This window comes from Antedon mediterranea, chromosome 2, assembly GCF_964355755.1.
Source record: "Antedon mediterranea chromosome 2, ecAntMedi1.1, whole genome shotgun sequence".
NCBI lineage: Eukaryota > Metazoa > Echinodermata > Crinoidea > Comatulida > Antedonidae > Antedon > Antedon mediterranea.
In genome coordinates, this window is record NC_092671.1 from 5,328,553 (window position 1) to 5,356,196 (window position 27,644).

General features: G+C 34.5%; 2 protein-coding genes across 2 annotated transcripts; both read right to left on the minus strand.

The window, feature by feature from the left end:
* Positions 1-803: 803 nt before the first annotated feature.
* LOC140040150 (YEATS domain-containing protein 2-like) lies at positions 804-12,132 on the minus strand. The gene is made up of 15 exons (XM_072085857.1): positions 11,988-12,132; positions 10,898-11,069; positions 10,607-10,707; positions 10,290-10,382; positions 9,445-9,651; positions 8,922-9,007; positions 7,805-7,966; positions 7,393-7,504; positions 7,222-7,266; positions 4,668-7,062; positions 4,108-4,332; positions 3,094-3,222; positions 2,729-2,967; positions 2,353-2,427; positions 804-1,754 (listed from the first exon to the last, which is right to left on the minus strand). The coding sequence occupies exons 2-15, from the start codon at positions 11,010-11,012 to the stop codon at positions 1,536-1,538; spliced, it is 4,203 nt and encodes a 1,400-aa protein (XP_071941958.1). The 5' UTR covers positions 11,013-11,069; positions 11,988-12,132; the 3' UTR covers positions 804-1,535.
* A 637-nt stretch (positions 12,133-12,769) lies between these two features.
* Positions 12,770-26,557, minus strand: LOC140039535 (ras-related and estrogen-regulated growth inhibitor-like). The gene is made up of 5 exons (XM_072085146.1): positions 26,200-26,557; positions 17,620-17,676; positions 17,446-17,519; positions 16,539-16,740; positions 12,770-15,053 (listed from the first exon to the last, which is right to left on the minus strand). Exons 1-5 carry the CDS (start codon positions 26,291-26,293, stop codon positions 14,872-14,874), a joined length of 609 nt encoding a protein of 202 aa, XP_071941247.1. The 5' UTR covers positions 26,294-26,557; the 3' UTR covers positions 12,770-14,871.
* Positions 26,558-27,644: the final 1,087 nt, after the last annotated feature.

A 27,644-nucleotide genomic window follows, 5' to 3' on the forward strand; every position in this document is an offset into this window, starting at 1 on the left:
GCGCTTTCATAAATATCCTTTAGGTATTACTGTATATGCAATTTGTGTGGAGAGTAAACTTAAGTTACGGAAAATGTTTACGAGAATTTTTAGATTCGTAGATTTGAATTACGCATATTATGTAGGCCATAATAGGTGTTTAATAATGTTTATACAATGTAAAGTGCGCTTTAGCACGAGCTTTCATAAATATCAATTAGGTATTACGCAATTTGTGTGTAAATTAAACTTAGTTCCGAATATTGTGACGGAATTGTTAACAGTTTTATAACGTGATATTGTAATAACATAGTTTTTATCTTTGTAACTACTGTATTTTAATTGGTAAAATACTGAGTACTGATCTTTGTTAGCTGTTTGTTTTAGTATTCCGTCCATTTGAATGAGATTTTCTAATGTGAATTCGAAATGTGTATACAATGTAAAGTGCGCTTTACTACGAGTTTTCACAAATATCAATTAGTTACAATTATGCAATTTGTGCAATTAGAGTACACTTAGTTACGAATATTGTGACTGAAATTTTTAAAAGTTTTATAACGTGATATTGCAATAACATCGTTTTTATCTTTATAACTATTTTAATTGTTGATTAAAACGTATACTGATCTTTGTTAGCTGTTTGTTTTAGTATTCCGTCCATTTGAATCAGATTTTGTAATGTGAATTCGAATGAGAAATAAAACAGCCTATAGGCCTACTACACGAGAGGCATGGTGTTGTTTCATTTTTTTTTTGTCGCTTCAACACATTGTGAATAAATGACACGTTTACTTTCATCCGTTAAAAAATACCATATTTGGAGGAAAGTTTATTAGCCTGGAGCGGACCACTAAAACACTTTTCGTAGGTAAACGATGCAGACAAAAAATCAATTATTTATTAGTTATATCCAGATACATTATTGAATATGCATTAGGTGTGACATAAGAATTGACCAGACCACAAAACGCTTTCCGACGAGACGTCTGTAGCCATGGTAAAAATAAGTGGAAGGATAGGTATCGACACTAACATCAAACGGATTTTCCACCGCGCTCGCCTATGTTTAAAGCACTGATCTCGAGACAGCAGCTGGATGGCAAATTTCACTTACCTACGAAACTTGCATCCAGGATTTAATAAAAACGCCAATTCACTTACAGAAGATTCTTGTATTTTCTTTTTCTTCTTGTTTAAAATCTATTAAGTTTATTCAGGAATAAGGCGACATTTTTACAGTATAGGGTATAATCCTAAGTTTTCTCCAAATTTTGTGATATTTTCATGCAAAATAATCCATCTGATTCAAGTCGTTTCACTCTCTCTTCACAATACACAAACCTAACCTAGACTGGAATAAATTTTCCTCCAATTTGTTCTTCTTTTTAAATTAATTTCCCACTAGTTTTCTGCCCTCTCTTCCATATCATTCAAAGTATGGAGAGGGTACCACAGCATTGTAGACATCGGTTGGCAGTATCTTAGTGTGGTCTACAGCAGTCACTGTTTTTTTCTTTCTTTTCTATAAAATGTTTAAGATTTAAGATCTAATTTTATTCTTCCTCATCTATTTCTTCTTCTTTAATTAATTTGCCACTTCTCGTCTGCACTCCTAAATGTTTGTTTGTCAACAGCTCAAAGCATGAAGAGGATGTCACGGCCTTGTAGACATCGGTTGGCAGGATCTCTTGTGGTGGTCTGCAGTCACTGCGAGTCTTGTAAGCCTGGCCAAGAGAGTCCCGTACAAGATCTGTCATAAACTGCTTAGCAGCCTAAAAAAACATATGATCATTAGTGATAACATTTTAGTGTATCTTCAGATATCCAAGACCTTCTTTTCATACCCAGTGGTAGTACCTCATATAGTCTCATTCAGAGATATACCCATTATTTATTTAATTAGCCACAAAGCTTTTCAATACAAGTTTTCTCATTTAAATTCTGTTACCAATGAATGAATGAATGAATGAATGAAAGAAACATGTTTACAATATTCCTTGCAATGTGTTGCTTTTGTAGTTTATATATTTTCTTCTCGTGTTTTTTAAGCTACACTTATTTGATCAAAATAATTTCTAGAATAGTTTGTGGATCCCACATCCTAGCAAAGTTAGTAAAGCTGATGTGATCCCAGTGGTGATATCATGAAATGTTAATTTCACTGCTTTGCAACATAACTTTCAAATATCATGAAATAATTTCCATTTTTAGTTTTTTCAAACTTTAATTTCTCTTTTATTTCAAATATCAATTGTTAATAACTTAATTACTAGGATTTTTGTTCTGGCTTCTCCTTAAAATATGTGAAAAAATTCTAGATCCATAAGGCACAAAGCATAACGTGAGTGCTCACTAAACAAATTGACTTACATTAAAGAGCATCTCCTGCGTGACTGGAGCATACACATCTTCACAAACTTCAACTTGGTTCAGTTTGATTCCAACCTGTAAAATAATATATACAATATATCATTTTTATTGATAATATCAATCAATCAATATATAAAAAAAAAAATCCAAACCATTCAATTACCCCTTGAAGACAAGATTGCCTACTTTTAAAACTAATCTTATAGTATAGAAACACAAGTAATAGCTCTTTGTATTTTCTCAAAGAATGTGGAGAGATATTCTATACTTAGAATGGACCCACGTCCTCTCTCCCTATGGACTCTTTCTCCAAAATACTGCCAAAATAATAAATTGATTTGTTTATTATTATTTATTATTCATAAAATACACAAACCTGTTGACACATTTCTTCTATCAATGTGGCGCCCTCACTGGGCGGCATAAACAGTTTTGGTTTTAGAAGTTCTCCAGAAGGTTCACTCTTTATTGTAATTTGAGTTGGACCTTCCACGGAGATGATATCAATGTCCGAGTCATCCGTGTCTTGGAAATGATTCTGCAAATTGTCTTTCTGGTTTTCTAATTTAGTTCGAATATCATCTGGTAATGAATATGAATTCAATTTCAAAAACCCTGAAAAAAAGATATGAATACACTGTATTAGTTAAATAAAGTTTTGTGGGGGTTTTTATTCATGAATCTTTCTAATTACAAAAAATCAAAATTATGTATGAAAAAATAATATACATTTTCTCTTACCAAATTCTGACAACCATTTTTCTTTACATTTTGCAGTAGTATGTGCCTCAGTCTGATCTTTGCCTTCTTCGTCTATAACTTTCTTCACCTCTCCACAAATGTCACACCAATCTGTTTGAGGTGATTTATCTAAAGGGAGAACAAACAATCTCTATGATAATAAAAGATTGATTCAACCTGTTAGTGGCGGTTTCATCGCTGTTGGTTGAAAACTGAATGAAATAAAAAATAAATAAAGGTCACTGTAGTGATTATTCACACATGTCTCGATTGATTAAAAGCCAATAGTTACTGCCTCTGCGGCATCAGTACAATAGAAGTCATGTACGTTGTTTCATTTCGATCGATTAGTCACTAAAGCTGGTTTATTTAATAATCAAATAATAAGAATGTAGTTTTGTTGGACAAAACCAAAAAAAAATAAAAACAATACTGATTACAATATGAAACAACAAAGATATACATGTGTTTTCTGATAGAATGTTAACTGCCATGTTATGAACAGGAAGGTCAGTCACAGCCAAATGTCTGCTGCTATAATAACTGGCAACTTGTCCCCTGGCTAATTAAAAAGGCTACTTTATCCATTTCTAAATTAACACGGTTCTATGTTGTCATGTTGTATAAACGGGCCCTAACTGAGTACTCGGAGGATAATCTACAAGTGCTGTATCAAGTAAGTAAAAAGTACTGCTCATGTTGCATGTGGGAAATTCAGTGCAAGAATTTGTCAACTCCCTGTTCAGTGTGTGTTGTGTATATACTGACATTGCCATACTCTCAACTACAACTATGAAAGTTTGGTATAGCTATGGAAGGCATATTGTAAAAAAATGTGATTCTGAAACAGGTTTGAAGAGAAGAGAAATAAAAAATGTATGCCTGTCAAAGTAGCCAACTGTATGGTTCCAAAGTCTTTTGTGCAGAAAGTTTTTGGGAACTGGGCATTATAATATAATTACTGCTATTCTAACCCTGGCTCATACAGGTAACGATAGGTAAGATCATTCTTACCTTTGACATATGGCATATAACCATGAACACGGCACCAGACCATTATCTGCTTCGTTGTCCAGACATCCTTCAGATTGAATGTACTGTTCTTTGCATCTGATATGAGCTTCTTGACATTTTCTTTGATTGCCACTGCTCTCTGCCATTCACATGCCTTCCTCTTGATGATGTGCCAGGACTGAAACTGCTCCAAGGACGGCGCACAAAACGGGAATATTGTAGGATCTGAAAATAAAAAAATAAATACATAATTTTGCTTTGTACGGTTAAAATAATATTTAATTGCAGACCACATAATGCCAGTAAAACAATGCTGCAGACAAAGGATTAAACATGTTTGATTGAGTCTGTTCAAGTACTGTATGTCATATTATAAAGATATTGCCTTGTCATGAGGGGAATAGTACAATCTACTGCACCCAGTTAATCCAAATACCAGAGCTTACTAGAGTGCTATCTTCCTGATATTGGTATTATAAAATATGTAACTATATTTTTTTTATCGAACAGATCACAGAGATATTATAGTGATAATATCTCTATGATTAGATTAAACTCACCATTAGTACCGTTTATCATTGGTATTCTTTTCACAACTGCTTTTACAAGGTTTTCCATCGATGAAACTTCCTTAAGATCAATTCCTTTCTTTGGCGGTATCTCAATTGTTTTTTCCAACCTCGAACTGTGCTTAGACTTTGAGGCTGTTGTAGTGATCCCAGATATGCCAAGGGCTTGATGGCTTACGACCTGTTGCACAAGTTGTTGGCTCAGGAGTTTCGGTTCTTGTTTTACAGGAGTAAGAATAAATTTCTTAAGGAAATCTTGTTTGACTACACTTGCACCTTTTGATGTGCTAGCTCCAGATGATGTAGATGCAGTAGTTGCTGAGCTTAAAGCTATTCCAGAAAGGGCATCTGAGCCAATAGTCAACACTGGTTGTTTACCACTGGTGTCAACTAGGCTAGCTTTTGGAAATGAACTACTTAATGAAGGGAGACAAGACTTGCCACCAACTACTGTCAAGCCTTGAAGTTTCATCACATTACCTGTGTCTTGAACTTTCTTAGGGAGAGCTGACCTTATGACTCCACTTTCCTTCACAACTCCGATTTGACCAGTTATGAGAGAAACACCTTTAGATGAAATTACCTTTGTCACCTGTGTATCGCCTTGGCTTGATGAATTTGAAGATTTAGGTGCTGCAATGACAATGCTCTGTCCTGTTGTCGGCAGTGCTGACTGTCCAACCGTGACCATTGTCTTTGTGGATGTACTGGGTGAATGGATAGGTGAAGATACCTTCTGGGTTAGAATTGGAATATGATGAGCTATTTTGACTTGTGCCATTCCACTAGCTGCTTGTTGACGTGAACCAGAGCTTCTCTGTACAAGAACAACACCTCCTGACTGAGTTCGTACAAGCTGACCCTTTTGATCTGGTAGTATATTCACACCCTGAGTTTTTGGAAGAGTTTGGCTCTGTATTGCACCTGTTTTATGAGTTCTTTGTACTTGTATGAGACCAGTGGCAGGAGTTGCCAATTTTGGTGCTGCTTGTTTAGGGCTTGCACTCTTTACAGGAATAGAAGGAGTCTTCTGTTTTGCTTGAACTACGGTTGCTTTATTCCCTTGTGTCGGAACTTGCTGAATTTGAACAATACTTCCAGAAGGTAAAGGTGGGACTATAGATCCTTGTGGCAGTATTAGGACATTACTAGGTGATAGAAAAGGTCCTTTAGAACTTCCTCCAGCTGCCTTCTTGACAGGTGTTCCAGACTTTACAGTCTGTGGATTCTTGTTAGCTGGTGGACGACCTGCCATTTTACCTCCTGTTGTCTTCTGCTGAGCAGATGCTTGTGAAAACACCTGCTGTGGTATTAGTATCACCTTGCCTTGTAGATTAGGATCTGAAGATGTAGCAGTTATGTAATACTGAGCTCCAGGAGGAGGTTGTGTAATGGCTACTTGAGCACCACTTCTCTTGCCCTGAGATCCTCCTTGAACTTTTTTGACAGCTGTAACAATTGTAGGCTTATCAGAGGTTGAAATTTGAGACAGGATCTGAGTAGAGGTAGAGGGTATATGAGATGCCACAGACTTGACTGGATTGGAAACATTTGAAGGTGTAACTATTGTCTTTGTAACAGAAGTCAATGGAGAAGAAACAGTTGTTGAAGGTAAAATCTTTCCTTGAATATCCTCATTTCCTCCATCTTCAGTATTGGACACAACCTTTCCATGTTGGATTCTAATTGCCATTTTTCCTGGAGAGGTCTTTGAAGCTACTTCTGCTACATTTACTGCACCCGAAGACCCATCTTCTAATTCTTCAAGAATCTTAGATTCTACGCTAAGGATGTCAGTCTTTTCTGCAATCTTTCCTGTCCGTATTACGGATGATTGTGAAACTCTTAATCCACTTGTAATAGGTCCAAGAGGTGGCATAGTCCTTGTTGTGGAGGTAGATGGAATAGAGGTTAACAATTTCAAATCATCAGAAGATCCACTGATAGGTAAACTTGAAGAATCTGTTTCCAAAGGAACTGCTAAAACCTCTTTCTTTTTTTCTGGAGTAACAGTACTCTTCTTTTCACTACTACTACTACTAACAGAATCTTCCTCTTGCTTTGTAGTCTTTTTCGTTGCAGTAGATGTTACTAAAGTGGTGACTGATGATTCTAGATCAGAATCCGTTCCAAGATTGTCTATTAGTTTATCAAGTGCTTCTTTCCTAGCTTTCGAAACTTCTGGACTTACAGGCAGACTGGAAGATTTCTGACGTACAGGTGTTGTGGAAGTAGATTGACTTGGGGTACTGGGTCTAGACAAAGGGATCTGTGGTTTGGTTCCTTCTCTGTAATTCACATTTGTGATGGCTGGGGAGGCAGGTCTTGGAAAATCATTAGATCCATTATCATCAGTTAGATACCTGTCCAATTCAACATCAACGATCTACAAGCAACAAAATTAGTATTTCAAAGGAAATAATCCAAATAATTTCATAGCTAAGTATGAAAGTTATAATAAGTGCCTTATTAATAGAGGTCTCCACTAATATGGGTTTCCCAAAGAACAGGTTCTACTGTAATAAATATAAACATTTTTTCTTACCGTTTCTGCACCGAGAGTTTGCAGACCAGTGTAGGTACGATCAAGCTGCAAAAAATAAGATATATTTTTTTATGTTTTTTTCTTCTTCTTTCCACTAACTAAAGAACTGATCAAAATGTGTTAACTTACAAATTTTATAAGAGAAATTATCAAAATACTTTTTAGATTTACCTTGATTTGATGAATGATATCAACTTTTTTATTACGAGGATCAACAAAGTGAAGTTGAATACGAATGGGAAATTCTCCCCAGCCTCGACGAGTAAGATGAAAAGGTGGTTCCCTGAAAAAGAGAGAAAGGTATTTAACAATTGTTTTATTTGTTATTTTAATCAACCACTCACTTTTTATAATAAATATTTTAGCAAAGTTCTGCTAATAAGCTATATATCCAGTGAACACATATTAAAAAGTCCAACAACTTGCAACTTGAGAAAACCTTTTATAATTATGTATATTGTATATTAAAGTTATTAATTATTATAAACTCTGTCTATTTGTCCTTTCAATCAAAAAGTACAAATAGACAGTAATAATAGTATATTTAAAAAATACACAAAATAATGTTTCTATTGCTTCTTACTTGACTTCCACTAAATCATTTGGTCTGTAACTTGGATGCAAGAAAAACCAAACTTTCTTTACAAAATGGTCGATACTAGGTTCATTGGAAGGACCTCTGACATATACCATCCACTTGTGAGTGGACGGATCACTGTCTTCTCTTTGATCAGCTGATATATATCTAAAAAATAAGCAGAATCTTCATTATCATCAATGTAATTTTCACAATCAACATGATGGAACTAGGCCTACTAGAAAGCCTACTTAAGACAGTGGCTTTGTGTTGACTAGTACACCGGGGTAACTCTTTACTAGTCTCGAAAGATGCACTAGGTTCTTTAAAGTGCATATGAGGCAGATGTGGACCTACATCGTATAGTCTTTATCCAAGAAGACTCGTTCTACTATCAGAACCATGGAGCAGGTGATACTCGAAACCTTGCTGATATACAGTAGAGCTATGTATTACGGTTCAACTGTCTTAACCGGGTTAGCCACTCACTCGATTACATTGTCTAAAGCTCTGTTAGCACTATCAAACTTTCTTTGACAACAAAATGTGATGTGCCTATATATGAACATGAGGATGTCATATCACTACAATATTTGTGCATATCACTACCATATTTGGGCACATCACACTTTTTTGACTAACTTGTTTGATAGTGTAGACAGAGCTTTAGATGAACACACATCATTCATCAAGGTATGGTAATCCTTTGGGTTTTATTTAGTAGTCAGCCACTACTCCAGATTTACCTGCCTATTATTGGTCTTTTCTCATTTGTAAAATGTTTGTTTCATCCTATTAAAATTGATGAACTTCATCTCCCTCTATAATATGGTTCTTAGTCATGTACTATCCTTAGAAGTGGATCTATGACAGTTCCTGCTGTTGTTAACGACAGATATTGCGATTCTTTTGTTGCTAAGGGTATTTTCTTCTTTAATGAAGTAAATAGTAACTTGTTATGCTTAGCCCTTTCTCTCTGCTATTTAATTGTTCTTTTTAAATTGTTATATCTCTTTATTTTTACAGTATGTATGTTTGATTGGAAGCGTTTGTAATCCCTTTGGATTGTCAGCGACAAGAAAGTGTCTTATGTCTATGTTTTATTAACAACCAGCTAGCTTACTTTGATACGTTACCAACGATGATTCTCTTTCTGACGTCATACCGGAATCCTTCCCGTTGAAGAGGTACGTTAATCACATCCTCCTGCTATAAATAAACAAACATTTTAGACAATGCATAACAAAGAGAGAAAATAAAGGAAAACTATTTGTACAACAATGTCATAAATTAACAGCAACAAATCTATTTATAAGGAAGCATCAATTTAAAAACAGCGTTAGATTTATTATTTTTTTTATTCAGCTGATTTTTTTGCCAAGAAAAAAAAATACTACTGGGTCTACATCTTAAATAAAAATAGAGGGTGCTATTAAAAAATCACTGATGTGTGCAAAACATGAAATTTCAATTATAAATAACACTATGATAATTACAATTATTCATTATCTATTTTAAATAAAAAATTATGATGCAGTGAATGAAGAAAAACAACAAAAAAAGGCGAATATTCTGACATTTTCTGGCTTTTATTAGGCCTTACATTAACACCTTTTACATTAATTGTATGCAACTGTTTTCTTTACCTTTTCTGAGTTTTGTGCTGTCTCTTCTACTTCCATCTCATTGGTCTCCGTGTTGACCCGACTTAAGATTTCCGAGTCAGGTGTCGAGCGTTCTTCATTAGATGTCTTTTTATCGTTTCCCGTTGGTGGCGCTGTTGGTTCCGAAAGTTGCCTCATAACTCTCTTAATGGCTGGGTGATTCATATCAACTTTTGATTGTTTGCTTTTCTGCAAGAAAATTTGGTTAAACTTCATAAACCCACTGTGGTGGTGATGTGTAAACAGTATACAACCTGCTAAGGGGCAGACTGTTCCATTTTTTATTCAAGGGGTGTCCACATTCTGGGAATAATAATGGTAGTTATAGCGTGTATGAAGGTAGGGTTCTCACAAAATAGACTGAAATAACCAGGGGTTGAATTAGTGCTACAAGTATGGCAAATTTCTTTGTGCTATTCAATTGGTCACATTATCAAACTTTATATGAAAAAAAATTGTGATGTGCCCATATATGGACATGATGAAGTCATATCACTAGCATATTTGGGTACATCACACTTTTTTTGTCAAACTAGTTTGATAGTGTAGACAGAGCTTTAATTTTCAATTGTTTAGCGGAAAATTAATCTCAATTCTCAGGACATAGTTTAGATTAAAAGTAAAGGGTCTTTGATATTTGGGAGCTTTTAGGTTCATCCAACATGTGATGGATCCATTCTAGTGTACTTGTCGTTGTAAAGTATCAATTCAATCCATCACATGGTTTGATATTATTCGGTAATAACACATTTATAAAAGATTGTTAAAAATAAAATGTTAAAAATAATATGCCTTATTATTACGAACTAACTGAATGACATACTCACCTCTGATTGTGTATGGCTTCTTATGTTGCCATAGTAATTAGCAACAACACATGCTCTTAGTTTATCCAGCATCACTCGCACTTGATGAATTCTCTGGAAAATAAAATTGATAAAAAAAAACTGTAAAAAAAAAGAATATCGCACCATATTTTGTCACAGACTTTTGTCTGCAATGGGTCCTCTTACATTTTGTTACGGTCAACCTTACTCTAATAACTACAATATTTGACTGTAGTAGATCAATCCGGAATCTACCATTAAACTACTGTGCAATAAAACATTTATCGCTGACCTAACATCTTTGAACTTTGACCTACCTCATCTATCAGTTCAATTTCCTTTTCTTTCTGCTTTGCTTCGATAGCAAACTGCTTCTTTATTATACATTCAATCTTTTTTACAGTCATTTCTCGGGCAGCTGAAAGAAATCATTTATATATGCTTTTTAAGTGATACACTAAAAAGTAAAAGTATTTAAAAAGTGGAACATCACTTACAATTGTGTTAGATACAAAATGTGTCAACAAATGTTCACAATCTATTATAAAGACAGAAAATATTACCAAAAAGGGGTAAAAAAGCACAGTATAAGACATAAAAAGATTTACCATCTTCCTCTTGTATTCTGGGTTTCTTGCTTGGTGATGCAGTTGCTGGGGCATCTTCATAGTCTGGGTCCTGGTCACCCTCAACCTTTCTCTTAGTTGCAACTCCAGGTCTCATGATTGGTGATTAGTTTGAATAGGCTAGACCTACCTAGGCTTATTCAAATTCCACCATCTGAAATCAACAGTACACAATGTCCAGCATGCATGTTACACACAGCAGGCAGCAGAGGGGGTACCGTATGTACAGTATTCTATATTTAAAGATGTATTGTCCCTTTGACAAATTCCAAAATTTATTTTTTTTTATATTTCGAAAAAAAGTAGGTCATTTTGAAGTATCATAATAGTTATTAACTGTCACCAAAAATTAGTTGAAAAAAAAATAATTTAACCAAAATACGGACATTTTTTTGTTCAAAAAAAAACTTTGACTTCCAGTCAAAGTTTTCGATCAAAACATATCTCATAATGCAGCACGCTTGTTTGGCTACTCTGTATGCATAATCATAAAACTTCCTCGCGATCTGTGTGAAAACACATTCTCAACCCCTACGAGTTGTAAACAATCCTATTTAGCATCATGCATAATGCATACTCGTGGTTTGAAATCTTTGTTTACTTTCGCTCGTGATGATTTTCCAGACAAAATGTAATCAAATTAATTTACCTGATAATTACGTAAACTTGTTGTTTTTGCCTCAAATTTTCGACTTAAAGTGAATAACTTTAATATTACTTGATATGGCCAATTTAAATTTAGAATGTTTTTTTTTTTCATTTTTTGTGTTTCAAGGGACAATACATCTTTAATTAAATTAGTTACCTAAATAATAATTAACAACTTTCAACAAAACAATACAGTTATTTTAAAAATTATAATATTCTTTTCTCTATAATTTAAAAATGGTCACTCCTCAAACAGTTGTCTAAAACAGCGACCTAGGCCCCACATAGAAACTTATAAGCCACGCGTGTTTGGATTGAGCAAGGCGAGAAAACGATTTTCTTCCTGTGCCGGAAAATGCGATACACTCTGATGTTTATGTGGCCAAGCCTAGCCAAGAAGAGATATACATAGTTTATTGCTTACCTAAAATCAGTGCTTGGATTATTGTCTATGTAGACTATAACCTAATAAAAACTTCACGTACTTTCCATCTCAATTTAAAAACAGAAATGTATTGATTCTTTCCTTTCTCTCTGCTGGGTTTATTTATTTTTTTCCGCATGCTATTTCTGATTCTCGGTGTAGCTATTGACACGGTGATTTTCTATCGGCACGGCTGCCGAAGTCCTTGTTATATTAATAATATATACAGTAGGCTGCTAAATTGTCCTTTCTATAGTTAGTTTAGGCCCATTACATAATCAAAATTTACTTCTGATCATATTATTATAAAATTAATGTACGCATCATCATATCGTAACTGTATATTATCATTCAACATTATTTTAGTCATCATCAGAATCAGCAAAACTGATCATAGCATGATATGATGCGCTTCATCAATAGAATCATTTTAATTTATAATTATAATATCTGCCCCCAACCATGGAGTTATAGCCTACCTCCATGCTCCAACATTGTCATTCAGCATCACCGATAACAGCAAGCTCATCAACATTCAGGGCCATTGTCATATAATACTCATTATCAATATTAGGCCTACAACATTATCATCCTCCCATCATCATCATTAGGCCTATTATCACCATAATCATCATCACATCATCATCATTATAATCATCATCCTCACAATCATAATCATAATCATCATCATTAACAGTCTATCAGCAGCTTATCAATCCTTCAACATTAGATTAAAAAATAATTTCTGAAAAAAAGCGACAATACCGTAATATTTCAAAGCCACATAAGTTTATTTTATTACAAAACAGCCTATAACGACTGCGAACAAGTACAGTAGGCCTACGCGATGTGTCAAATAAATTGCGATGAGCATGTTGGACACGAACGCCGTACAGTTTTCTCTTTTAGACCTATTCGGGGACCCTGGGTGTCTATATGGATTATAATTATGCAAACTTATATTTTTGTAATATACAGATTGCAATAAGTGGGGAAACGTTCAGTGAAACTAACGAGTAGCATGGGACACAGCCCTACAGGGGACACTCTAAGGGGCGGTGGGGAGATTGGTGTCAACTAGCTCTCTATATCCGATACAATTTATATAATATTCAAAAGGCCTGCTTTTGATTTATATCCGGTTAAAACCAATAATGCAAGATTTGTTTCATCAATAAGCTATCATTAGTCTTCTTAAAACCTTGGCTATGTTTCCAAATCTATAAATGTTCAGATAAATTATTATGACTACCACTAAAACCTCATTAGTAAGAACAACATACGTTTCACAGATCTATTTATTTATGCACTGTCACACTGACAGGTTTTTCTCTGTGAATGTTCGGCAATGCGAACTGATATTCGGCAATTCGAACTCATGTTCGGCAATGCGAATGTTCGGCTATGTAAACTGATATTCAGAAATGCCAACTGATGTTCGGCAATGCCAACAGATATTCGGCAACGCCAACTGATATTCGGAAATGCAAACTGATATTCGGCAATGCGAACTAATGTTCGGCTATGTAAACTGATATTAAGAAATGCCAACTGATGTTCGGCAATGCCAACTGATATTCGGCAACGCCAACTGATATTCGGAAATGCGAACTGATGTTCGGCAATGTAAACTAATGTTCGTCAATGCGAACTAATGTTCGGAAACTAATGTTCGGCAATGCCAACTGATGTTTGGCAATGCAAACTGATGTTCGCCAACTAATGTTTGGCAATGCCCACTGATGTTCGGCAATGCAAACTGATGTTCGGCAATGCGAACTGATGTTTGGCAATGCGAACTAATGTTCGGTTATGTAAACTGATGCCCGGCAATAATTATGTTCGGCAATGTAAACTGATGTCCGGCAATGCGAACTGATGTTCGGCAACTAATGTTCGGCAATGCCAACTGATGTTCGGCAATGCAAACTGATGTTCGGCAATGCGAACTGATGTTCGGCAATGCAAACTGATGTTCGGCAATGCGAACTGATGTTTGGCAATGCGAACTAATGTTCGGTTATGTAAACTGATGCCCGGCAATATGTTCGGCAATGTAAACTGATGTTCGGCAATGCAAACTGATGTTCGGCAATGCGAACTGATGTTTGGCAATGCGAACTAATGTTCGGTTATGTAAACTGATGCCCGGCAATAATTATGTTCGGCAATGTAAACTGATGTCCGGCAATGCGAACTGATGTTCGGCAACTAATGTTCGGCAATGCCAACTGATGTTCGGCAATGCAAACTGATGTTCGGCAATGCGAACTGATGTTCGGCAATGCAAACTGATGTTCGGCAATGCGAACTGATGTTTGGCAATGCGAACTAATGTTCGGTTATGTAAACTGATGCCCGGCAATATGTTCGGCAATGCCAACTGATGTTCGGCAATGCAAACTGATGTTCGGCAATGCGAACTGATGTTTGGCAATGCAAACTAATGTTCGGTTATGTAAACTGATGCCCGGCAATATGTTCGGCAATGTAAACTGATGTCCGGCAATGCGAACTGATGTTCGGCCACTATGTAAACTGATGTTCGGTAATGGAAACTCCTGATTGGCAAAATTCTTGCAAAGCATTCGATATACCTGTCTTTATACGTCCACATAATCTTCAAGTTACCGTCCTGATTATTTTATGTAGGCCTATTTACCAACATACCATGTTTATTGATTTTTAGAATAATTGGTATATTATTTATTACGTAAAATAAAGATTATTGAAATCTCGAGTATCTTCAATATGGGCCGAAATGCTAAAATTTTTCTCTCAGTTTCTGAGTCCTTTATTGTGTCTCGTTATTTGTATCAATTAAATTCAGTAATTCACCTCAGTGATCACTTTGAGATGTACAGTATAACGTCATATAACGTCATTATAACGTCATAGGCTTTCTACCACGGCCGAACATCCTCCCCATAATTGAAGGTTTTGCACCATGTTTCAGCATTTTTATATCTCTGTAAAGGTCATAGAATGTGTCCACTATTTGCTTATAATTTTCTGCTGCTGATAATACCTTAAAAGAGCATCCCAATTCGTTTGCTAACTCTCGACCTGCATAACAAAAGAAAACATAATATTTGCTGTAATACGTTGCATTATATAATGAGCTAAAATGAACTAATTATGTATGTGCATGGTATGGTAGAACTACATTAACATACTTAGTTTTTACTATATTTACCCAAATGTTTAAGCTGTTGATGTATTTCGAATTATTTAAATTAGGTCTATACACAAAACAATTATCTCGCAATGGAAAATGAATATGTATATACAAGGACCAAATACATTTAGCGAGTCAAATGGCCGAGCGGTTAAGGCAGGGGCGCCGTTTACCGTAAGAACCAACAACATCGGCAGGGGTTCGAGGCCGACTCGCTCCTAGTTCTGGTGGAGGAACAAAGACATAAAATTAAAAAAAAAAACGTATTCAAATGAAATCTTCGAAAGAGCAATGACAGAATTTGCCAATAGGGGGTGAATGGAAGTATGTACATACATGGATGAATTTGATACTGTATTATGGTAGGCCTAGGTCTACTTCTGCAATCTTTTTTATTTCTAGGACGAGCAATGAATAGTATGGAAAGACCTTTAAACAAGAGACCTCAAAAGTGGTTCAGTAACCTATATTCCCCTTCACACAAATTAAAATTATGTTCTACCAGATTAATATTGCATGTATAAAATGATAGTGGTCGTGGGTCAGATGTGGTCGTATTGAAAAACGTAAAGAAATTCAGATTTTCAGAAACCGTAATTAAGGATTTACATTTCCATTTTCTATAGTAGATTTATATCTTGTTTTACAGCACTCGTTATTGTAGCTGACTAATAAACACATTATTTATGAATCCTTTGGGTAAGTCGTGCAATTATGCATGAGTTCTACTTATATCTTTCTAGAGAGAATAAAAATGAATTGTTTAGAGTTGAAACAGTAAACTACAACTAGTATATAATCAGCATGTTACATCAATCACTAACTTAATGGAACAGCTCGACATGTATAGTCGTCCAGTTCAATTAACACAAAAGTTAATTCAACCTTTATTTAGTCGTTAGACAGATAGGTGTTTAATAACTAAATATGTAAAACACTAGCCTACTCTTCTCGACTCCTATCTCCATTTTTAATGGATTTTGGCCCAGTAGTAAACTCGACACATGTTTGAGTCTCTGTGCTAGCATTTTGGAAGAAAAGGTCTTCTCGGATAAAAAACTTAATTAGAGGTTCGGTGTACAACTTTAGCGTCTAGAAACCTTGAAAGTAAACACGGGGTTACTATCTCAGCCCATGACGTCGTGACCGGGCAGACGAATGAAGGGTTCGCAATTCACCCCAGTGGCTAAATCTCTAGCTGTCTACACTATCAAACTTTATGTGACAAAATAAATGTGATTTAATTGCCCACATGGACATGATGACGTCATGTCATACCATACCATATTTTGGAACATCACACTTTTTTTTCAAACTAGTTTGATAATAATGTACAGCTCTAGCGCGAGTCACTGTGACGTCATTGCGTATACCTTCTGTGATATCCACGACTTGAGCATGCAGTAGATCTTGTTTATTTGCAACTAATGTGAAGGGTACGGGGAATGATTTCCTAGCCTCTGATATCTTGCTCTGAGCTTTCCATAACGCCTCAAAGCTTTCTCTGTCAGTCACGGAGTAAACTAACATGATACCGTCTGCCCACTCAATCAACTGTGTATCTGTAAATATATCCTGAGGAGATAAGATGAATTAAATTTTAATTGGAATTATTTATGATGCCTGTAAGGCGTATTTGAAAAAAATAGTAAGCCAAGTGATCATATTATGCAACTGTAGTAACCATTACATTTGACACCAGTGCAATAAAAATCTTTTTTAATGATAAATATTTCTATTGTAGATTAATGTATAACATTGTGAAAGTTACTGTTTTACGACATTCTTAAATTGGTTTTCTTTTTGTCTTGTGTGAGTTCATCTCACGTTTATTTAAATTCTCAGTGATGAATATATTGTATACATGTGTACATTCGTGACAATTAAAGTAAGTTTTTATAGTTAAAATACAGGTATATTTACATAATAAGATACTTGAATTCAGTATTAACCATATTTGTTTTCATTTGAAATTTTAGATACAATGTTAATTAAAATGTAAAAATGAAAGATTGCGGTAAAATAAATGATTAAAATATTTCTCGAGTAGATTCTTAAATTCTTATTGTACTGTATATATAGTGGTGACTGGTATTTTTATAATTGTAATTTAGTAATCTTAAGCTCTGTCTACGCTATCAAACTTGATGTGACAAAAAATGTGATGTGACCATAATGGACACAATGACGTCATACCATATTTGGCCATTTTTGTTGTCAAACTAGTTTGAGAGTGTAGCTTTAAGTAATACTATACTGTATCAACTCGTTTCAATTTACCTGGCTATTTATGTCAAGTATTTCCATAGAAACTATATCACCGTCGATTTTTGTTTGGTGATGGTATTTTGTTTCTGAAAAATAAAAAGAAACTATGTAAGTAAAAGTTTATGGACATATAAAATAATTACACAGTATAAGTATAATAATACATTCTTAAAATGTTAAACATACCTTGTTCGTGCCCATATTCTCCTATAAATCGTTTGGTTAAAAACCGAACTGTAATTGCTAAATGAAAAATGAAATAAGTTATTAGTCATGAATACAATTAATATATTATTGATTTTGTTTGGATGGATTCTTGTAGAAAATATCATGTGTGTGTACGAGGTATAAAACAAACATAATTTATTTTATTTATTTTATTTATTTATTTTATTCAGTTGTCAACCAACAGCGATGAAACCGCCACTAACAGGTTGAATCTAAACATAATAAACTATCAAATGTATTCAAATAAACAACAAAAACATAAAGAAAGATCACAACATTAAAGAGATTTAACAATTTTACCCTTAAATACATTTAAACTATCATAAAATAAATCAATATCCAAACAAGTAACAAGTAACCTATTAAATGTGTTAGGTAACCGCTGAAAAATACCTCGTTTTGTGCATTCAACACGACCACAAGGAACGTGAAGCAAGATGATATTGTTGTTAAAATACTAGTATTTGTATAAAGAGCTTAAATTAATTAATTAATTAATTAATTTATATTATTAAAGAGCATAGGATGGCTATAAATTGAAAAATGAATTTTAGAAGTAAACTAATTTTTCTTATAAAATACCGAGTAATAAGTACATAAATTAAGAAATTTATATAATTTAAAACAGAATTGTTTACACTATGATTAATGATTTGCCTACACGGTGTGGGTAGGAATAGAATATTAATCTTATAGAATCTTGAATGCAATAACTTTACGATAACGCCTTCCACATGCCAAATAAAGATATATAGTTTGGACATAATTTGAATATCAGATAATCCTGATGAGCATAACGACGATTATGATGATAATAACAAAATATTATATCTTGAGAACGCGCGTTTCATATGGATGGGTTTTCAACAATATTCGGGAAAGGTGTTGATGTAAATATTGTAAAGGCAAGAGAGTGGCAGTTCCGACAATAAGGTAGGAGGGATTATAGGCCTAACAGATCACGATCAACTACCTTAAAGTTTTCTTCTTTTTAAATCATCATCCACACTGTGACACATCTTTATTTTAACACTGTTTGTGTAATTTATGCGTGAATATACTTTAATACAGTATGTGAAAGTGCAGCGTGCGTTCAAATACTGTCAGATGTCAGAATTTGTTCTCATGACTAATTGTCAAAGAAACTAAAAAATATATAAAAACTGAAGAGCATTTCGTGAATGATGAGAAGGATCGAGGATAATAAATGAATTCGATGGGTTTCCTTCTTCGATCCTAAATAGGCCTATATAAAACAATGTCAAAACAGAATTTTGGTAAATAATCAAGATACCCCGCCGTCCCCATCTTTCAATTTGGATTTCATGTAAAACATGAGACAGAATGAACGGTCGCTTTAAGATCCAAAGAGGAAAATTAATAATCCAAAAACTGTAGATTAAAATGGATTTCTTTCTAGTCACGTAGGTTACTTTGCATCACAAATCGTTTGCATACCACCTCCATTTGATTTATATTTTGAACTGATTTTAATACTTTCAATTTTAAGGTAAAACTCATTGGTTTTGTTAGCATTCCACATAAGCCAGTTAGGCCTATATCGTCAACAATACAAACAATATTTCTATATTCCAAATTCGACAATAATATTTGTAGTCACGTTTAGCCTTGAGAGACAACACCTGTACATTAGAGGTTTCAAGACGGAATTTTAATTTGATAATCAAATTAATACAGACACTATACTACTTATAAAATAATCGATTCAGTATAATCAAGGCAATATAACAAAGGACACTGACCTTGCTTTGTAAAACTCGTTACAGTCTTTTGATCTTATGTCTGGCTGCGACAAATACCAACAGTAATGTACTATGTACATATTCTTCGCCGCGGCGCGCAGTGTCTGTTAAAAAGCGTGAAACTGGTCGTGACGCAGCCTTTAATCTCGTATTCGTATTATTACTTGTATTCTGAAGTTTGTTTGTTTGTTTGTTTTATTGGTTTTCCACACACAAATAAATACAATCACATGATAAATAATATAGTATTCGATAACTTTGAAATAACAAACTTAGGATAAGGTGGTGTGTGGATGGAGGCCAAAATAAGTTTGTTAAACAAACTTTAAGTCATGGCCACCGGTTAAAATTAAAATTAAAATAAGTTTAAATGGTGGTGGTTGAAAAATATCGCAGATTACATACGTCACAGGCAGTCTGATTTAACAAAGAGTTAAACAATTTTTGAAGACAAACTGCATCATTGAAACAAACAAAAAATGTTTATGCTTAGTTCTGTTTCGCTTTCTTTGTTGTATGATGGCAGTGTGTCTTTAAGTGACTCCAAGTCGCATGTCGTCCTTGGCAATCTCTGAGTTTAAGATTGGCACAGTTGTAGTTTTTGTGTCTAAAGCTCTGTCTACACTAGCAAACTTGATGTGACAAAAACAATGTGATGTTCCCATGTCTAGACATGACGATGTCATATCACTACCATTTGGGCATATCACTACCAAATTTTTAGGTGCATCACAATTTTTTTGTCAAACTAGTTTGAGACAGACAGAGCTTATAATAACCATTCATCCCTCACAACGCATTGTGCGGTGCGAAATAAATAATATACGCAACCAATCAGGTCAAAATTCAATCACGCGAAAAAAAATCACCTACTGTAATGTAAAACAGACTTTATAAAATTAATAATAACTCGTGCATTATGAAACTTCCTTATATATTATGTCGTCAACTCAGATGATTGACAGCGGTCAAACATGTTTGTTGTTTTTCTTGGACCAGACACAGTTGAATACACACCTGATTGTTGACAGAATATTTGATATCAGGTGATCTAGCGATAGTGATCAGATAATTTACACCATCATATCCTTTACACAGATTTGCTCATTTCTAAAATTAATTTCTGCTGACGTCACCTGTCTGGAAAATGCCTACTTCTTTTTAACCTCGGTTTTGATTTATCAGAATCTCAGCTGATAATTTATTGATTCTTGGTTTTTTTTAAGTGGCATAATTTATGGAAACCGAAATGAAAAGAACCTATATTCCTCGAAACCATCTCAAGTAAAATCTAGAGTCATTCAACTGTATTTTTAACGGCCTTTTATTTATTTATTTTTTTTTTATTTTTTATTTAATGATAGACACAGATGTTGATAGACAATATTTAGGTTCAGGTAGCTATACAGTATTTAGAAAATAGGCAAGGTATCTAGCAGTTTAACATAGAAATCCCATGATTATTTGATTTCTGCCTTTAACACGTTGGAAATCATTCGAGTATTTCTCTTCTGTCTGAGCCTGTCATACGAAATAAAATAAAGAATGTTTACATTTTGTTTATGAGAACATCCATTATTAAAGGTTTATTTAAACAATTGCTCGTATCTAAAATAATCAAGGACTTTAACAGCATCCTTCGGGTTGTCGTGGCAACATTTATCATCATCCTTCGAAGCTCCATGAATGTGAAGCAATCCACGGCACTTGAAGAACCTACTTACTAAGAGTACTTCCACTTTCTGTCCAATCAGAAACGTTGTATTTAATTATAACTGGACATCCAGACTAAATCCGTTTTTAAAGGCAGTCTGTAAATTACAATCGGTCAGTAACCGAATAGAGTGAACGACACGCTGTTAATTGAACTGAACCAGTTTCACACCCCCTTTATATATCTCATCCAACATATCTTATTAATATGCCTAGATCTATCTTTATAGCGTTCTGTGTAAATATACAGGAGGTTGTATTGTTACCACCAGGTGATATTTACCTGGCCACGTACAGTGTTTTGATTGATACTTTAGGGTTATTTTACCAACTGCGCAATAGTCTAGATTTTTGTAGTTCCTCTCACGAAAGGTGAGGGTACGTGTTAATTCGGCAAACACCTCTTATTTGACTTTTCATTTTCAGCTAATTGACTCTACAGTTTAGCTAAAAACGTTGGTGGAGGTTTATGGGTTTTTAACGGTAAAGAGTAAGTTTTAAAGTTTAGCTGTGGGCCTAATTAACTGAGCAAATGGATCTTCAACGGATCAGGAACCTGACATCGTCGTGAAGTGGAATTCACTATTATAGTAGGCTATTTCTGCATAAAGTGTGTGGGAAGAAAGTGGGGTGAAATTATAATTGAATGATTTAAGAAAAAGTCTGGTAACCTGCATAGGTCTGGATACCTTTCTTCGTAGAAATTGTTCATGTCAAATCTTATAAATGAATTGCACGGGGGCGTAGGGTTTGACGTATATTTGTTTGAAGATAGATTTTAGAATAGGTTTATTGAATGAAATTGACTGAATCGGAGTTTGTAGAGTGGTTGCCTCCCAAAGAGGGGAGAACTAGACAACAGGAAGGGGGACATCACAGCCACCGACTGAGACAATATCCGAAAAGGTTTTGCACTGGACGATCTTACGCAATGGTGGAACAGCACTAATTACAGACGCCCTCATATGACATGACTGATGATCCCGTCACCTTAATATTAACAAACATGAATAGCTACGGTTGTTTGGTACGCACGATTAATGTAGGCCTACGTGAGTCATTAATTCGAAATGACAGATTAAGTATTGTTTTACAGTAAATGAAGCGTTTGTTTAATAAAGTTCATTTCGGTTCATAACATCGTTGGGATGTTATAATGTTATACGAGAATCTAGAAACACGATTCGAAAGTGACAAAATGTTAGTTTCAACAAATAACTACCTACGTACGTACAACCAGTCATCAAATCATGAATCGACACTATTCGGTCAATGACATTTAATTATAGAGAAAATGTTCTATCATTATATTATAATGAACCATTATGTAGAGTATTCGACAGCATAAAAACGATGGATAATAAGTCATTCTTCCATAGCACGTCAAACGTCAAAATAAATATAATTTATAATTAATGAACTGTATTATATTATTATCTAAATGTAAGAATATTTTCAACTACTGTATTATCAATCATCAATTATATTTTGTTGTCGCCTGTGGTGAAAACACAATGTAAACTAAATTTGTTTAGGCCTATACATAATACACTTTTGTGAAATCACCACAAATTACGAAAATATATATAATATACTGTATGATTATATAGACCTACTGTGTAATGCACCGTAAACAAAACGTTGTGCCACTATGACATTAATGAATTGACATATGCGCGTTCCACCAGTTCCATTGTGCCCTTTAATGTTCGCCGCCTTTAAAAAAAATGTTTAGAAATGAACACAACGGGAAGTTCCAAAATAAGTTGTGCTCGTCGGTTTTTCATAACTAGGCCTTCCGATAATTATTTTGAAAGGCAAAACCTAAACTCGACGATTGAAATTTTGACTTTCCAAACCCGGCGGTAAAGACTTTCCAAACCCGGTGACACCTAATGTGTACAATATCATACATTTTTAGGCCTAATGCAAAAATTCCAATTTTAGACCACGCATGACTCAACACAGCAACAACAGTGGTTGTTCACATACTGGATGCACTTCAACATTCCTTTCAATTAAATTTATATTGAGCCCAATCACCTATCGTATAAATCTCTCGCAAAACTAATTTTATTTTGCGATGTTTTAACTACTCTTGTTTCCATTCCCAATTGGTAATCATAAACTCCTAGCTGAAACTTCAAAATTAAATTTATGACGGTATTTATTACGTTGAGAAATGTAAGAAGAAGCAAATTGAAACAAATGCGATAAGATCGGATCTGCCTATATGGGCCTACATATGAATGTATTCGAAATTCTAATATCATCAATAATAATAATAACAAATGCAAAATCTGTCCACGTTATGGAAGTTGATTATTAAGAAAGATTTGAAATTAAGAAGTAATGAATAAAAATAGATGTAATCATTACAATTTTATGTTTGTTGGACTTCTGATCGTGTAACTCCTTAAAAAAGACGACAAGGGTTTACACTTTACAGGCAATCCCAGGTTATACACGGAATATACAACCATGACTGAAGAAGTATACAGTGACTGCGTCATCAACTACAACCGTATTGTGAAACCTCTACAATCGTCAATGAAATAACAGTAATTGAAACTTACAAGCGTCTGAACTCTACAACCGTCAATAAAATATAAAACCTTCATTGAAATCTACTATGCGCGGCCGACTCATGCATACATACAGAACAGAACATTTTAACAATTCTAATTTGTCCATATCGGTGCATTGCTGGCCCAAGTTGACCATGCACGGGTACCTGTCAATATACCGCTGGGTATTTCGAGAATACAAATTACTTCACACGGATTGCCAATCATATTTTCACTGTTAAATAGTGCAGTTGATTGTGTACCGTGTAATATCGTCATCCTCATAATTTAAGCACTTGAAATAGTATAAGCTAAACCAGCCAAGACTGTTGATATTCAAGTAGTACTGTGTATTAATATACAAATGCAAATATGTAATGCGGGCCTACTCAAAAGGCAGATTTGGAAGCAAAGTGATCTTGATGATTTCTTTTTGGAATTAATTCAACAGGTTTCGGTTTTGAAATCACCGTTTGGTTATCGTTAGACACTAAACTAATGCGCGCGTAGAAAAAGCGTAACAATCATCAATTGGGAGCACGGGTCAATTATTATCAAGTATCATCTATTGAGCGTCACGTAATTTATTATCTATTGAGTGCGCGCGTCAGTTGTATCCATTGAACGCGCGTCAAGTATCGTCTATTCAGCGCGCATGTAGATTATTATCTATTACGCGCGTCAATGTACTGATAATCGCGTCATGGTACCACTGGAGGAAATAATAGTGCAGTTATTTACCGTAATAATGAAATATTTCGTCAGCGGCATTTCTGATTTGAACTCTTCACTTACTCCTGCTAGGAGGCGATCCAAATTTAGAAACATAATTGGAAGTGATGACAAATTATTCACTGATTATTTCTTCATGTGAAAACCCATTGAAAATCTATTTATTTTTCCGTCTCTCGCACGTCTAAAGTAGATTTTAATGTGACGCACCCGCGTTCCTGAATTGAATGATGATTGAACATTTCTTTCATGTATGGGTCTAGGGATTACTATGGTTCCCGGCGGAATATTATGTGGGGGATCTTCTCAAACTGCAATCACATTCATCATGTTCAAAACTCGATTATGTAATTGCGGCGCGCCATAGTTTGATAGACCGAATCGGAAAGTAACACACTCAAACTAATCACAAATGAAAAGTTGCACCTCATATTGTAGACGTATTAAACATTCTATGTCGTGTACGTCACGTTACCGTACGTCATTTCCTGGGTTAGAGGAAAATACCTAGAACCCCCTATTAATTAATGTTTTTAAATTGTAAATTTGTTCTATGTATGATGTAATTATGAATGTTTTACCATATTTTTCTGTCGAGGAAAACAATTTTTCCATGTACAATTTATTTTATATGGAACGAATAAAGATTTGATTTGATTGATTTGATTTGATATTAATGGAACATTTTCGGTACACAACGAAGTATTTCTAAAAATAAGGATGTTTCCTGAAAAGGGGTTGACCGCAGTAAGAAATTCTACTGTATAATATAGTAATTTATATAAAACAATAATAAGATGGTCTAATAATGATAAGTCCTTTAATTTACGGTATACAAATGTACATAACAAATATAACAGTACTGTATATTCAAAATATTCATAATAATTCTTAATTAAGTACAGTAGCAATGTCAGAATGATTGATCAAATTGGAAAACGCAATTGCTCATGAATATATTTTATTTGATAACATTTTCGACGACCGTGAGATAATGTCTGGTTGTCTAAAAAAAATTCTAGGCCTACATACCGCAATAATTACTCAAATGGGAAAACTTGCTAGTCCGATACTTAGCAATGAAATCGAGACCAGCTATTCCAAGTGGAATAAAAAGCACGATGACAGGTGAAATACAGTACTATGGACATACAATTAATGATGCAGAAAAACAACTTTAACAAAATTTCAACGAGATTTTTAAAATGTTCAGGCCTTACTCACATCAACCAGTGACGGATCCATGATTTTAAATTAAGGTGTGGGAGGGGATGGTAAGATTATGTGCTATTTTAACCTAATGACTTATCTTTCATATTGAGAAGGGGGAGAGAGAAGAAACATTCAACCTATTATTGTAAAGCTAATGATGACTGTAGTGATATTGTCCCTTTTAAATCGTTAATACCTACCGGTACATACCAAATCAGCCAATACCTAGATTATGTACAATATTAAGTGTTGTGTGTCGAATACCGACACATATTTCCAATTACACAACTGCAAACATGAACAATTTTAATTGGAATCAAGACAACATTAAAAAAAATACCGAAAAGGTGAACTTTAATTGCAAATAAATGTCTGTATTTCCTTGTTTTGCCCTTAGTAATCCATGTACGTACACAGCTAATGACAGAAATTATGACGCGCGTGTGTACCTATTTTATCATCATTTAAATGCTCGCGGAAGGTTTGTGATTCTCATGATAACTTTTGAATGTTTGGCCAAAAAATTAAATATTAAGCATAGGCCTACTTACCACTTTTTCCGACTCCTCGTAAACCTGTGACGGCAATTTTTACTTCTGCGTGAGTGGAAGGTTTACGGCGCCTCCCAAATGCACTGTTGTTCATTATTTTAACCTTTTATATGAGGTATTTCCAACGTAGGCCTGTGTACGTAGACGACCTATACCACTATTAATAAATTTGTTGATTTGGATTATGTTTACTCACGCACTATCATGTTCTAGGAGGATGTTACCGTGTTAGAAGGCCCACCGTGTACACATGGGATACTGGATATTCTGGAACGTCTGCACAGGCTACATTCATTGTACTCAAATGACTTTGGAAGACCGCAGAGAAGTTTTAGATGCTATATGAAAGAGCGCCATCAGTACGTAGGAAGTCTTAAATTTCGTTATTGCAGATGTTCGTAGAGATGTTATGCGCGATTTGAACGATTTGCGCAATTTGAAATTGCGCAAAAAAAATCCTTGCGCAATTTGAATTGAAACATGTGTTTCAAATTGCGCAAGCAACGTATTAAATTGCGCAAGTAATCTGCAAATTGCGCAAGGTTTTTCGACAGATTGTGAAATCATGCACACCCATATTTTTATAGTAATTTCTAAGAATGATTCAAAATTAAAGATAAATATCGCATTTCCTTATTTTAGTAGTGCAAATATTGTTATAAGTTAGCATACCGTCGAAGAACCGACGAAGGAAAACGAAGCGGTGGTGTTACACCAGGCGGGCGCGGCGCGGGCGGCCGGCTATACTACTCTAGCCTAGCTAGGGTCTGGACTACTGATACTGACTAGGTTACATGGCCTAGCTTAAACTAATATTAAAAACTTAATTTTTACATTTATTTTGATTTATTTCAAGTTACAGTGATAATATTATTTAATTGTAATAATAAATGTTATGTATTTATTATACACATGTTATCTTCGCATTTATTATGTTTTATTTTGAGTTATTTAGTTTCCAATAAATTATTATAATACCGATTGTCTGGTAGAATTTTGTTGCGCAATTTGAAAATTTACAGTTCGTTTTCAAATTGCGCAAAGGTGTCATATTGCGCAAGAACTATCTTGCGCAATTTACAAATTGTGCAGCGCAATTTAAAATTGCGCAAAGATTTTCTTGCGCAATTTGAAATTGCGCAAGTTGATTGCGCAATTTGAAATTGCGCAAAAAAATCCTTGCGCAATTTTAAATTGCGCAAGAATTCTTTGCGCAATTTCAAATTGCGCAAGGATTTTTTTGCGCAATTTCAAATTGCGCAAATCGTTCAAATCGCGCATAACATAGATAAAAAATAGTTCTGATGGAAGAAAAACAATAGCTAGATTAATTAAAAATGTTCATTAATGTATTTCCCCAATCAATAGATGTCCCGTTGGAACGTCCTTGTGTTGAATGTCTGCAATTATTACCATACTAGTTTGCCAAAAATACATTGTTCATC

Bases quoted from the DNA above. Each gene is read 5' to 3' on its own strand.
- LOC140039535 (XM_072085146.1), bottom strand. From the start codon at position 26,293: ATGAACAACAGTGCATTTGGGAGGCGCCGTAAACCTTCCACTCACGCA. The intron at 17,677-26,199 runs GTAAGTAGGCCT...TTTTTCATTTAG, and splicing joins ACGAGGAGTCGGAAAAAGTG to CAATTACAGTTCGGTTTTTA. The intron at 17,520-17,619 runs GTATGTTTAACA...TTTATTTTTCAG, and splicing joins AGAATATGGGCACGAACAAG to AAACAAAATACCATCACCAA.
- LOC140040150 (XM_072085857.1), bottom strand. From the start codon at position 11,012: ATGAGACCTGGAGTTGCAACTAAGAGAAAGGTTGAGGGTGACCAGGAC. The intron at 9,652-10,289 runs GTGAGTATGTCA...ATTTTCTTGCAG, and splicing joins GAAGCCATACACAATCAGAG to AAAAGCAAACAATCAAAAGT. The intron at 1,755-2,352 runs GTAAGTCAATTT...ATGTTTTTTTAG, and splicing joins CGCAGGAGATGCTCTTTAAT to GCTGCTAAGCAGTTTATGAC.